At 44.2% G+C, this 14,161-nt stretch overlaps 1 protein-coding gene across 14 annotated transcripts in view; it reads right to left on the bottom strand.

The window, feature by feature from the left end:
- Nucleotides 1–1,264: 1,264 nt before the first annotated feature.
- The window catches only part of LOC147122354 (heparan sulfate 2-O-sulfotransferase 1), a 299,256-nt gene continuing 286,359 nt past the window's right edge, over nt 1,265–14,161 (bottom strand). For 13 of the 14 annotated variants that reach the window (XM_085983430.1, XM_085983425.1, XM_085983416.1 and 10 more), the window contains one exon: nt 8,498–11,722. In XM_085983430.1, coding sequence (XP_085839556.1) covers nt 11,496–11,722 — 227 coding nt within the window. In that variant the 3' untranslated portion in view covers nt 8,498–11,495. Of the gene's footprint in view, nt 1,440–8,497; nt 11,723–14,161 lie in introns of those variants that run through there. The other variant, XM_085983417.1, reaches the window with a different exon arrangement.

A 14,161-nucleotide genomic window follows, 5' to 3' on the forward strand; every position in this document is an offset into this window, starting at 1 on the left:
TTGTGGGAGACTTTGGCCTTTGTTCTCTCGTCGAGTGATGCTTTGTGGAAAGAAAAGCATCAAACGGGGGACTGACGAGATCGCAAAGTCTCTGTTTGAAGAATGGACTCAGTCGAGAATATTTCTGTGGACTTTATGGGCTGAGGATGTTTTCCCTGTGGTGGGATCGCCCTGTGCAGATATGTGGGGGACTGGGTTGTTAAAACTCCAGAGAACGCATGGCAGTTGGCTGTGACAAAAGAACTGTCAGTCATCCAGAATGTATGGGTTCGCCCGACAGTCCTGGAAAAAGGAAGGGGGCCATTGAACTTGAACTTATTAGAAAGCCACTCTAATATGCAAAAGAACTTCTCACCTCCATCTCAGAAGAGAAGCAGAACAATGAACCCACTAGCCTCTGCCAGCCGAAGAAGAGCCAGTTTTTCCCAACACAAAGACCGAAAGACATGTCCCAGACTTAGGGCCATTAATCCAATCATGGAATACTCATGGGTCCGATGATGACCCATCACTGATTAAGCACCGGAGTGCTTAGAAACAAAAGGATTTTAAAGATTGGCGGGAAAGATAGGGGTAGCCAGACTCCTATAAAGATAGATTCTTTTCCACCATTCTCTCTCTCTCTCTCGCTCCCGCTCCAACAAGATCAACCTAACAAGAAGTACCAGAGAAGCCACCGAGCGGAGCGATCAAAACCGATCGCGTGTGGGGGTAAGCATAGTCTCGAGTATCCCAAGCCGGTAACCCGATATCCCAGGCGAGCTGGGTGAGCTATAAGTGCTCTCAGAAGTGAAGTTTTTGGGCTATTCAGAGGGTGGGAGCTTCGTTTGGTTCAGCCAGGCGAAGGGGTTTACGCGACTGGGTAATTCGTTGGTAGGGGTGGAGTTAGAGTCCACCATAGCAACAAGGGAATTACTGCTTGTTATAGTCCCCAGTTTTGTACTGTATGTATGTTGTTTGTAACCTGGATTTTATTCTCCACAGAGACAGTGATTTCGTTTAGTAGTGCATGTTTTAGCCAGTGTATGTTAGACCAAATAAATATAAGTTTGATTTTTCACCGAAGCATTCCTGTCCGTAACTTATTTCATTTACACTCTGAATAATAATTCCTGGGTATAGAACTTTCGTAAGGCGGGGGCGATTCGAACCGTCCGTCTAGCAATTGGGCTAGGATCAAAAACCGCTTACAGTGGGGACAGGGGATGTTGTTTTACTGGAATATGCAATTGGACTCTCAAGAATTTTGATTACCAGGTGATAATGCTGTTAATGATTGATGCCATTTTAATATCAAGAGGGTCAAAACACAGAGCACAGCTAATTTTTGGTGAGGTTGCTGATGGCCAAGAAACCTCACGCAAGAGCAGGAAAGCAGCTGGACAGACGAGCAAGACCTCGGCTGAGATAATCGTCAGTTAATAAAAAAAAAGCGACATCTGTGAAGACAGAAAAATTTCAATTAAAAAAAACAGCATTATATAGCAATAGAAATTATTCGCACGCACAAAGGATATTCATCATCAGTAGCCTCACAGGATTGCAGATATTATAATCATAAACAGTAAAATGCTTCAAATGCACAGAACAATAGTTCTCAAGAAAAGCTCCAGCCAAAACATTAATCTGTCTTCTCTCTCAGTTGCCGTGCATTTTCCAACATTTTTTGGTTTCCCACATCGGCAATGTTTTAGAATCATACTCTAGTTTATTGGGAGGGTGTCTTCTTTAATCATCAGAGGAAGAGGAGTGCTTCGAGGCTGTTCCGCCATTCAATCATAGAATGGTCATGGCACAGAAGGCCATTCGGCCCGTCGAGCCCGTGCCAGCTCTCTGCAAGAGCACTTCAGCTAGTCCCACTCCCCCGTCCTTTCCCCGTAGCCCTGCAAATTTTTTGCTTTCAGGCACTTTCCAATTCCCTATTGAAAGCCACAATTGAATCTGCCTCCACCACCCTTTCAGGCAGTGAATTCCAGATCCTATGGTGGTAGGGCAGGTTGAGAAAGCAGCTAAAAAAGCTTATGGGATCATGAATAGACGTATAGAGTATAAAAGCGTGGAAATTATGATAAACCTGTATAAAACACTGGTTCGGCCTCAACTGGAGTATTGTGTCCAATTCTGGGCACCAGACTTTAGGTAGGATGAGAAGGCCTCGGAGAGGGTGGAGAGAAGATTTATGAGAATGATTCCAGGGATGAGGGACTTCAGTTACGTGGATAGACTGGAGAAGCTGGGGTTGTTCTCTTTAGAGCAGAGAAGGTTGAGAGGAGATTTGATAGAGGTATTCAAAATCATGAGGGGTCTGGACAGAGTAGATAGAAACTGTTCCCATTGGCAGAAGGGTCACGAACCAGAGGACACAGATTTAACGTGATTGGCAGAAGAACCAAAGGCGACATAAGGAAAAACTTTTTTATGCAGCGAGTGGTTGGGATCTGGAATGCACTGCCTGAAAGGGTGCTGGAGGCAGATTCAATCACGGCTTTCAAAAGGGAGTTGGATAAGTACCTGAAGGAAAAGAATTTGCAAGGGGAAAGGGCGGGGGAGTGGGACTAGCTGAAGTGCTCTTGCAGAGAGCCAGAATGGGTTCGACGGGCCAAATGGCCTCCTTCTGTGCTGTAACAATTCTATGATTCTACTCTGTCTAGACCGCCTCATGATTTTGAACACCTCTATCAAATCTCCTCTCAACCGTCTCTGCTCTAAGGAGAACAACCCCAGATTCGCCAGTCTATCCACGTAACTGAAGTCTTTCATTCCTAGAACCATTCTTGTAAATCTTTTCTGCACCCTCTCTAGCGGCTTCACATCCTTCCTAAAGTGCAGTGTCCAGAATTAGACACAATGGGGGGAATTTTGCTGGCGCTCAGGGGACGGGTTTGGAGGCGGGACTGCTAGCAAAATTGCAGATTGACAGCGGGTCCCGAACCCGTTGTGAACCCACCTCCATACAATCTTCCCAAGTGTCGGGTCCCCGATTTGCGCAAGGACCCGACACCTAGCGGCGGGAAGAGGATTATAGGCACTTAACTGCCTGTTAACAGGTAGTTAAGAGGCTTTTTTCAATTTTGCCAGGTCGACTGCGGGCTTCCCGACGTCCGGACACCACGTCAGGGTAAGTGTGGCGTGCTGTGGGTCTACTGTAAGGTTTGTGCATTGATGACAGCTGCAGAAGTGGTGTGAACTGGTGAGTTTCAGAGGTAAGAAAATGTTGGGGAAATCATTTTTAATGTATTTAGACTTTTCTGTAGGTAATAAGGTTTGAAGTGTTTGTGTAGCCCCACCTCATTGGGAGAACCTCTCTCACCAGTGACAGATCGCTTCTGTAACCTCACCTGCTATCTGTTTTATCCTAAGGTGTCTCTGGAGAGCCTGGGTGCAAGAGCTCACCTTTGTACGGTGATTGTCAGTGTTTGCAGCACCTCAATGCTGTCAAACACTGAAAAACCATGTCAAAAAAAGAGCATGTCTCCTTTAAGAAAACCGGCAGATGACGCGTCATCAACTGACGTCATCCGACACTGGCTTTCTCTTAATTGGCCGGCAAGCCCGCAGAGTGGGCTTAACAAGGCCAATTGACGTAAAATTACATCTGTGCATCGGGCATCGGTGGGGGGGGGGGGGGGGGAAAGAGTGGGATCGGAACCCGCAAGTCAGCTGACCCACTCCCAACTCGCACCGAAAGGTAAGATCGTGCCCATAATATTTACATCAGATCCATTAAACTGACAGCCGCTGTTCAACAGATTCAAGTCATTCTTCATCCCCATTCAATCCGTTTTAACTGCTACACTCATATTCGTTCCATCAGATTATTGATTCAAAGTTGGTCATCAAACATGGAAGTGTAGCCTGTACAGCAGAAGGATTCAAAGGGTTTACATCATTCAAGGCACAGCCATTTTTGTCACACTGACAAATTTGATAAGTCGGCAGGCAGCCCAGCTGATCATTTTGTATCCCAGTAGTGATTTAGTGAACATAACCTGGCGATCGAAAAAGGTAGACACAGACAGACCCGGCTACCAAGAGAGGACAGGATATGCTCTCACTACAGTCAGGGAGTGGTGGAGACAGAGATGCACTTCCTCACAGCTTGTAGAAAATATCAGGGCATAAGGGAGAATTTCTACCCAAAATTCACAAAAATATGCCAGGAATTCAGAAATTTGAATGACGACCAAAAACTCCCATACCTACTAGGGGAAGAGAGAAATTGCGTAACACTAGCGGCACACTATGTTACAGCTTGCCATAAACAGAGGGACAACCACTAAATATAAGAAAAGAGTATATATAAATTATATGAAAGTATATTTATACACTCAGGGATATATCTGTTCATACACTGTATGGATAGATCTGTATTTTTGTGAACAAACATGAATGTTTTCCAATGCTTTGGCAACATAAGATGTAACTTGTCATGCCAATAAAGCGATTTGAATTGAATTGAATTGATTCCCATCCCTGCGTCGATAGTTTCCTTTTGTTCAAGCAACGTGACTTCATCAGTTTTAGACTATACTCCCTCGGACTGCTGATTAGGTTAGCCCATATTCTATACAAAACAAACAGTAGATTGTTTTTATTCTCACGGCAGGTAGATCTTCTGTAATACTGCTCTCATGGCTTATCCCCTCAGCCTGCTGTTTCTCAGCTATCTTTATACTGAAAAATTGTATCAGCAAGAGGAAAGAATGTATGAAACGCTCTACATAATGCTGGCTTTATGAGTCGCTCCAAACGGGTTTTAACGGCTTGCAGTATCTTCTTAGTGAAGTAATGTAATAGATTTCACACCAGGACTGGTGGTAAGCTAACCGAAATTTTGCTTCAATCTGAAAGCCAGGCCCAAAACAAGTAGTACAATGTTATCTCATTTTTCACATGGTCACCCGTATGCTGCAATCTTATTTTATACAATTCACTGAGACCACAGTAAGCTCAATGCAGGATTTTAGCTAGGATTCTTTCACTCCATGACAGTGAGGGGAAACCACGTGGTCACCTTCCAGGCCTTCTTGGCTTCTCATCTTTCAGCACCAGGGTATGGTTGTGTTGTGGCTACAGCATTTTCTTTTTTGCAGAGAGGAACCTCGAGTACATTTTCTTGCATGGTCCTAATGCAGAATACTGCATTTCCTTTTGGATGCAATGGGAAAGACAACACACAGAGAATGTACAATAGCATCATGCTTTTCGTGAATGTTGCCTACTCTTGAAGATTTTAGAACTGTAGTCAGGTTTGACTGTACGCTTTCTTCTATCTGCAGTTTGACTGACTTGATCCCTTCAGAGATTTATTTGTCTCATTTATTTCCATCAAGACAAAAGATGCTCAATAATGGTACACAGGTTTCACTGTTCATGTAGAGTATAAAGCTCTTTAAAATTTGATTTTACACAGAAAAGTAAGTGAAATTATTGAAGGGTCTTAGGCCCACCTATATAAAGGTTATTTCTATTTAAATATTGTTGCAGTACAGTATAAGAATAACCTACAGGTTCATGAAATCTGAGTTAAGAATATATTTTATATTATTGGAGAAGAACCTGGGATGTCATTCATGCAGTAAAAAAAAACATGACATTCAATGACTGACATTGTTGAAATTAGACTCTAGCGTTAAGGGCATTAAACAAAAAGGACCATTTATACAACACCCCATCGTCGCTCTCAGAAATTCTAACACTTCACATACAATAAATCATTTTGAAGCACAGCAATTGTTATGTAGGCAAATACAGGAGACATTTTGCACACGATATGAAATAGTAATGAAATAATCAGCCAGTTTATCAGTTTTGGGTGGCAGTGGTTGAGGGAGAAGATGGCAAGGAAACCAAAAGAATTAACAACTAGGGAGGGATGAGGCCATGAAGAAATTTAAACAGAATGATGAGAATTTTAAATTTATGGGGTTGAGGGACTGGGAGCCAATGTAGACCAGTGAGCACAGGAATGACAGATAAGCAAGACTTGATGCAGGATAGGGTACAGGCATCAGAATTTTGGATGATTTCGCGGAGGGTGGGAGACCGGCTCGGAGGGCATTGGAATGGTTAAGTCTGGAGGTGACAAAGACATAGATGAGGGTTTCAGCAGATGAACTGAGGTAGGGATGGAGGTGGGTGATGTCACAGAGGTGGGTCGTAGTTGGCCTTTGTGATGGAGTGGATATGGGGTCAGAAGCTCAGCTCAGGATGCCGGGGATGCGAACAATCTGGTTCAGCATGAGACAATGGCTGGGGAGGAGGCTGGAATTTGAGGCAAGGATACGGAGTTTGTGGTGTGAGCCAACGATTATCAGTTCAGTCTTCCCAATATTTAACTGGAGGAAATTGCAACTCTGGATGTCACAATAGAGAGGCGGTGGAGGGTCAAGAGAGGTGGTGAAGAGGTAGAGCTGGGTTTGGCCAGTGTACATGTGGAAGCAAATTCATGTCGATGAGGAAGAGGTGGAGGCCAAGAACAGGTCATTGGGAAGAGTCTAGAGGCAATGTTAGAGAGAGGAAAGAAAGGCCATTACTGGAGATGCTCTGACTACAATTGAATAGATAAGAGTGGAACTAAGAAAAACTGATGATCAGGAAAAGGCCACCTAGTCCATCAAGTTTGCCCCACCTAGCCATGAGGCCTGAAGCATTATAATTAGTCACTTAAAAAAAATAGAATAAGAACACGAAACCAAATAGTGAAAATAAGTCTGGAAAATTGATCTCAGAATCCCTTATACAATCAAAACTAGCCCAGAACACATGGACTATATACTTATAAAAGGTAGGAGTAATACAAGTTGAGATCTCCACCCCAGCCAGGAACAGGTCCAAGTCTCTTTTGAATATATGCAGTCAGCACTCACTGCATAAGCCTAAGTGGAGAGATTCAAACGTGGAGTTGAAGGAGAGATGTGCATGGAGTTGGGAGGTTACATGTTTAAAGGACTGGAGAGGATTGAGATCAGGCTTGGCCAGAGGGGTCAAGGATGGTTTTTTGACGAGGGCATGTAGCGGTTTTGAAAGTGGGGGGGGGGGGGGCACAGTAGCCGAAGAGAGGTAATATCAGCTAGCGTGGGAGCCAGGAAGGGAAGGTAGCTGGTCAGCAGGTTAGTGGGAATACAGTCAAGAGACCAGGAGGTGGGTCCAATGGTCAAGACGAGATACGAGAAGGCATGAAGGGATTTAGGAGAGAAGCTCGAGAAAGAAGCGGATAGAGGAGTACGTTTGGCTTAGTGGGCAAAGGGGAGGGGGAAGCAGCAGAGGCAGCTAAATGGATGGTCTTGATCATATCGACAAAAAGCCCATGAGCTCCTCGCATTTGTTGTCGCAAGTGAGGTGGAGGAGGCAGAGGAGAAAAATTTGAGAGGGTTGGTGGCGGATGAAAAATTCGGGGGTTATATCTTTGCTTTCCAGGATGATCCTGGAGTAGTGGCCAGTTATGGCAGAAGAGAGCAAGGCCAGATAGTGGTGGTGATGGAGATGGAAGGCTAAACCAGCTGTGTGTCAAATATGTTCAAGTCAGCACTCCCTTGGACATGAGGGAGTGAAGATGGAGGCCATGCCAGGGGCACTCCCCGCCCTTCCTGAAATATTGCTATAGGATTTTTAACATTCACCTGAATCACCAAAATGGACAGAAAGGACCTCTGTTTAATGTTTCAAAGGACAGTACTTCTGAGAAAGCAGCACTTCCTCAATACTACACTAGATTTGGACTCAAGTCCTGCAGCAAAAAGACTTGCATTTCTATAGCGTCTTTCATGACCTCAGGACGTCCCAAAGCACTTTACAGCCAATGAAGTACTTTTGAAGTGTAGTCACTGTTATAATGTAAGAAATCACATATGGATTTTTGTGCAGTACTGCACAGTCATTTTCAATTATGTGCGTCAGCTTTGGCTCAGTGGCAGCACTCTCGCCACAGGGTCAGAAGGCTGTGAGTTCAAGTCCCACACCCGAGGCTGGAGCACAAAATCTAGGCTGGCGCTCCAGTGCAGTACTGAGGGAGTGCTGCACTGCTGGAGGTGCCGTCTTTGAGATGAGATGTTAAACCGAGGCCCCGTCTTCTCTCAGGTGGATGTAATTCTCTCAGGTGGATGTATAAGATCCCAAGGCACTATTTCGAAGAGGAGCAGGGAAGTTCTGACCAATATTTATCCCTTACGCATTATCACTAAAAGATGATCCGGTCATTATCACATTGCTGTCTGTGGGACCTTGCTGTGCGCAAATTATCTGCCGTGTTTCCTACAATACAACAGTGACTATACTTCAAAAGTGCTTCATTGGCTATAAAGCACTTTGGGACGTGCCGAGGTCGTGAAAGGCACTGTATAAATGCAAGTCTACATAGGACAGCATACTCGCTGTAATAGTTTCACAGAAGTTCAAGAAACAACTCTGTAGATACTCTTCCAAATTGTCTTTGGAAGCCATCTCTGAAGCAGGCTATGGGTGACTTGACTACGGTGCATACAGATTACAATGCAAATGTTTTGTACAGGTTTATTTATTTGAGAGCATTTGCATCAGGAAAACTGAAAAGCTACAAACAAAAAAAAACCTTACTAAGGAGAAAACAGAACAATCATCTCTAACTGATTCTACACAAAGTGTCAAGACATTGGTGTTGTTTACAATGCACAAATGAATTCAAAATGTACACTTTTTACAACATGGATTGTGATGAGGAAGGCACTATTCAGCTGCTTGTGTTTTAAACAGTTATATAGAGCACAATCCATGTTTTCCCAGTATTTACATTCTGTACCTTATCTATTCATGCCTTCAGTGCCAACACTATGCTCCTTGCATGATGCGAAACAATGCTGGGAATAACACCAATCATACACTGGAACATAAATTTAACTCCACCTCTAAATATACAGCAAACATCTAAAAGCTTAAAAATCTTCTAACACCAAATATTGAGAATCCCCAAACCAGATATGCAATAAATTTATGAAACTTATTTTATAGTGGTTAATGCTGAATGCCCCACCCCTCCCCATTGCTGTTAGTGTGCAGGGATTACAGCTCCTTATAGGTCATCAGCAGTTCCATATCAGAGAGAGAATACAAAAAGGACTATGAAGTTCAACACTTGACCCTTAGCTGAATGCACAGGAGAGCCTTCTCAGCAATGAAAGAGTATTTTAAGTACAAGATCTTGGGAGTATGGAAAGTAAAATTTTGTTGCCCCCACCCCAACCTCCAAAAGATGTTAAATGTCAGCCCAATGCAGGAAACTTTGGTTTATCCGGAGGTTATATGTCCGGAATACTTGATCTAACGGCAAAAATCAGGAGCCGTTTTCTATGTTTTTTTAGTTCTTGTTGCTTTTTTTTCCCCCCAGTCAAGCACTGCAAGGTCTGTAGCTATAGCAACAGCTTCAGCTACAGACGCTTGCAGCTGCAGCCGACTGTTTTGAAGCTGTTGCTAAGCAACAGGGTTTGTTGATTCACACGGAGCTTCTCAGTTCCGTATGTTTAAACATTAACTCTGGTATGTCCGGCACTTTTGATGTTGCGGCACCAGCTCAGTCCCATCAGTGCCGGAGATCAGAAAGTTTCCTGTATATCCTAATAATCCATTTCCCTTATCTACACCTACTTACCCTACTGATTAGGTGAATATCGGACAGTCACTTGCTTATACTTTTCATGCCTTGCAATTTAATGGGTGGATTTCTTTCCAGCAAATTGTTGCAGCAGGGATATTGAGGTGGGAGGTCTACCGCCGATTCCACGCCCTTAAATTGGGCCCGATATTTTCATCCTTTCTGCGCGACATGTATCTCAGCTTCTCAGCCACTTAAATGATGGCATGAAACGGGGCTAAAGAAACGGGCCAATTTCCCTGCCTTTGTCCTGCTGACCCACAGCAAGAACATGGGTGACAGTACTCAGCCTACAGCGGCAAAACCAACACCAAGGTCACTGGAGGAGGGAGAGGACGTGACCTCATTAAGGGCCATTTTAATGAAATTGTACTTCAATCTGTGCTGTAAGATTCTATGATATCTTCGGGAGCTTCTGTCCCCTTTAATTATTGCTGCTCCTCTTTCTGGTGCTGCAGTGAGTGTCCCACTGCTGCACTACATGATTTTCTGGCTTACAGTGGTAAACTCCTGCCGTAGTGTAGTGATATCACCGCGAGCCCACTTTGCATATATAATAGGCCCCAACCGAGAAAAACGGGTTAGTTCACAGCAGGGCTGGATAGTGAGTGGATGTCTCACCCTCACAACCTCCGATGGCTTTACCGCCCAGCGGAAAATCCAGCCCAATAGTCCCATGGACAGTATTAGCTGCAGGTTCTTTTTTTAATCGGCTGATTTATCTTGGAGGCTGGCAGGTTTTCAATAGGGACAAAACAAAATGCAGAGGAACCAGTGAAGTATCAGCAAAAAAGCTCCTCCATCACAGATCTCACCAGGTGCAGGGGTTGGAGGAGGATTGACAACTGGTAGCATGCAGTTGAAAGACTGAATACAAGGAAATCTCTCCTGTGTGAAATTCAGCAGTGCAATGCCCTCATTGAAAACATAGCAAGCCTATAGGATAAATCATTTCTTTGAGAGAAAAGCACATTTAAAAAATATTTAGAAATGCAACACACTCCCCTAAATAACTTTTTAAACTGGGGTTGGAAATAACAATGGAAACCTACTAACACTGACTCAACCAGAAGGGAAATTAGCCACTGACAAGGTTAATTAACATTCTGAATATCACTCTCCAGTGGGCAAACACCTTTATTTGTTTAAAAATGTTCCTTTCTAACTGCAAGTCTGTGCAGCCAAAAGCGCTACGCAGTACATTCTCCAAGATGGCTTCCCTGTAACTTCCAGGTCTCTGTAGTGCACGTTTGCCCTTTGTTATATTATTCACTATGATACAAACAACTGAGGAAATTTTAGTCTACAAATCTAAATTGACAAAGTACCTAGCAAAAGGATGTACAGCATGTTGGATGTGATGTTTTCAATTACACCACCTGTAACAAAACTGGTGCAAAATAAATACTTCAAACTTTCTTTTGTAACCTTTTTGGTCCAAACACATAAAATGTGCAATATGTACAGCATTTTGTCTTTTTTCTTACTCTGAAATTACAATACTTTGAAACACTTTAGAAAGCACCCTAGTAAAAATAGTTCTACAGGTAAAAGTTTACAAGACACAGGAATCCCTAAAACATACCACAATCTGATTAGTAATAATGACAGAATGCCATCTACACAATTGGTGCATGGCTTGTGTAAATGGATTTGCTTGCTCATTTGTCCATTAATACATCGAATTCTTGGCCCTAAATTCTTTACAGATGAAAGTGGCTCACAGCAGATTTGATACAAACTGCAGACCAAGATTCCTTTTCTGCTTTTATTGGAAAACAAAACATTGGACTGTTCAAGGTTGCAACTGATTCAGCAGAAAGACATCTTTTTGATGCAGTTCTTCAGGTCAGTATAGTGAAAACTGTTCTTAGTTTGTTTTAGGATAGATTTTTTCATAGAAAAAGTTCTGGCTAAGGAGGTAAAGTTCGCCATCCTTTTCTCTCACTGCGTGAGCTCTAATAAACTGAAACTGTTCCAGAGCAAACTCGTAGAACTCGTTTTCCATTTTCCAGATCTCAGACAGCTGCAGTCTAGCAATGGTTTCTTTAGTAGGCAGTTTCTTCTCTGTTGTTTTTCTAAGATGAGATTTCTTTCCTGTTTGCATGTGAAGGGGGAAGCCAGAAACAAAGGGCAGCATAAGTTTTTAGTTTTCAATGTGCATCTACACAGATAAACTCTGGAGGTTACAGTGGCTTTCGCTTCAGTTGGAAAAACATAATTGATACAGATTAGTTGAAGTAGAAAACATTACTAATGAAGGAATATTACTAAGGTTTTGTGAGTTTCCTTACAGATAAAAGAGCAGCTTAAATCTTATAGAAAATGGATGTATGTCAATTTTTTTCTCCTCTGGTTTTCCCTTTGAATTTGCCCCCTTTTCAGGAGAAGGCACATGTTGGAAAAAACATCCACAGGAAGTGGCCTAGCAGCATCTCACTCAATTGGCCATTTTTGAGATATGCAACCTGTCACGTTTAAATCTGGATAACCTCACAATAAACACTGATCCTGTCCTCACTTGACACATACACTTCCAGCAGGTCTCAATGAATAGTGATCAATGGGCGCCCTGGCTCATTTTATCCACACCCGCAGCCTGAGGGCACTGAGGCCAATTATGCACCCCCACCCCTCAACTGCCATTTAAAAGATTGGCCGGGAATATTTTAACAGCAATAGAAATGGAGTAACATTTCTGAATATTTTAAGGGTTAGCTCAGATTATATTATATAAAGTGGTTGAGAGTACAAGTTGCCAAGAAGATTACATCTGTTACAAAAGCAAGGGGGAGAAATCCGGTATCGCCCCGTTTGGGGCGCAATTATCAGCCGGGCACAAAGTTTAGCGCCTGGCGCTAATTATTGGCTCCGACTGCAAACTTGGCTTCTATCGCCCCTGGAGGGGATTGGAGCGCTAAATCAGGCGCTACACACCTCTCAAGGCGCTAACGCCGAGGAGCGAAGCACTACCTCAGAGCGCTGGCGAAGCTCATGTGATGTCAGTCAGCAATGGAACACAGACACACTGGCGCCGGCCAGTTCTTAAAGGGGAGGGTCGATCTTGCTCTCCATCCACACCCTGCTCATTGCAGCCTTGAATCTCGGCCTGGAGAGACCTGTACATCAAATCTGCTGGAAAGAACAATGGAGGGGCCCAGGGAAAGAGCTCAGAGTGCAGCCCCCATAGTCTCTTCTAAATCGATGCAAGGAAGGTCAAATCAAACTGAACCTGCAAAGTGCTGCTCAGTACCCAAAACTCCTTCACACAGCATTGAAACTATCCAGAAGTCTCCCTCTCTCAGAATGCGTGGTGCAAAAATGTCGCCGACAAAAAAAGGCAGGAAGCGGCCGCCTTTAAATAGCGCTCCCCCAGTCCCTTCCCGACTGCAAAATGTTCCCCTCTACCTGTCGTTGCCAGCAGCAGGCGGAAAGGCAGGGGGCGCCACTCAATATCTGGTCCGGGGCGCTACACGCTCGACTGGCGTCACAATCTGCGGGCACAGGAGATTGTGGCGGTAGCGTTTAGCGTCGCCGCAAAATGTCTGGTCAATTTCGCGAGCGGCGCAAACATTGCCGCGCCCGGGCGCTGGTTGCTTTGCGCTCAACAGGAGGCGCAAAGCAATCGAATTCCCCCCACCCCCCCCAAATGTTTTTTTTTTAATGGATGGGAGTGGTTTTTACCAGTAACTTGCCTTTGGTCTCTTTGGAGAACATAACCACTGCTGATGTGGAACTGCCATGAGAAGGCACTTCACACAGCATGGTGATCGCTTTCCCTCTGGTTTCCCTCCTCTGCGGAAGGGGTCTGGCTTGTACCCGGACTTAGCACTTCCTCGCAGTGATGTCACTGGCTGTAAACTCATTGGAGTGGGAGCATCAAGCCTGTGGATCTCCACTCATTAGTACTGCACCAGCATGCTGCCCATGTACAACCTTTATCTATTAACTTTAGTTATAGCTGCTTCAACCTACAGTATCACTTGGGTTCTCAAGGAGGATCCAGTTCAAATTCAGCTAGAGAAAAGTGCCTCAGAAATAAAATGTTGATTAGCATAGTGGTTAGCACTGTTGCCTCACAGCACCAGGGACGCGGGTTCAAATCCGGCCTCGGGTGACTGTCTGTGTGGAGTTTGCACATTCTCCCCGTGTTTGCGTGGGTTTTCTCCTGTTTCCTCCCACAGTCCAAAGATGTGCGGGTTAGGTTGATTGGCCATGATAAAAATTGGCCCTTAGTGTTAGGGGGGGTTAAATACGTGGGGTTACGGGGATAGGGCTTGGGTGGGATGGCTGTCGGTGTAGGGACCGGGTGCTAGGGTTTGGATGATCAGCCATGATCGCGTTGAATGGCGGAGCAGGCTCGAAGGGCCAAATGGCCCACTCCTGCTCCTATCTTCTATGTTTCTATTAAAATTGGTGGCTTCATTTCATACCTGATTTTTTTTTTATATACCACAAGCTTCCAAAAAGCCCCATATCCCTAATGGCAACACTCTGTGCAAATTGAATTTAACCCAAGGTCTCCGAATGATATTG

Source organism: Somniosus microcephalus, chromosome 3 (assembly GCF_052327205.1).
Source record: "Somniosus microcephalus isolate GS21.2 chromosome 3, FLI_Smic_1.0, whole genome shotgun sequence".
Classification (NCBI taxonomy): Eukaryota; Metazoa; Chordata; class Chondrichthyes; order Squaliformes; family Somniosidae; genus Somniosus; species Somniosus microcephalus.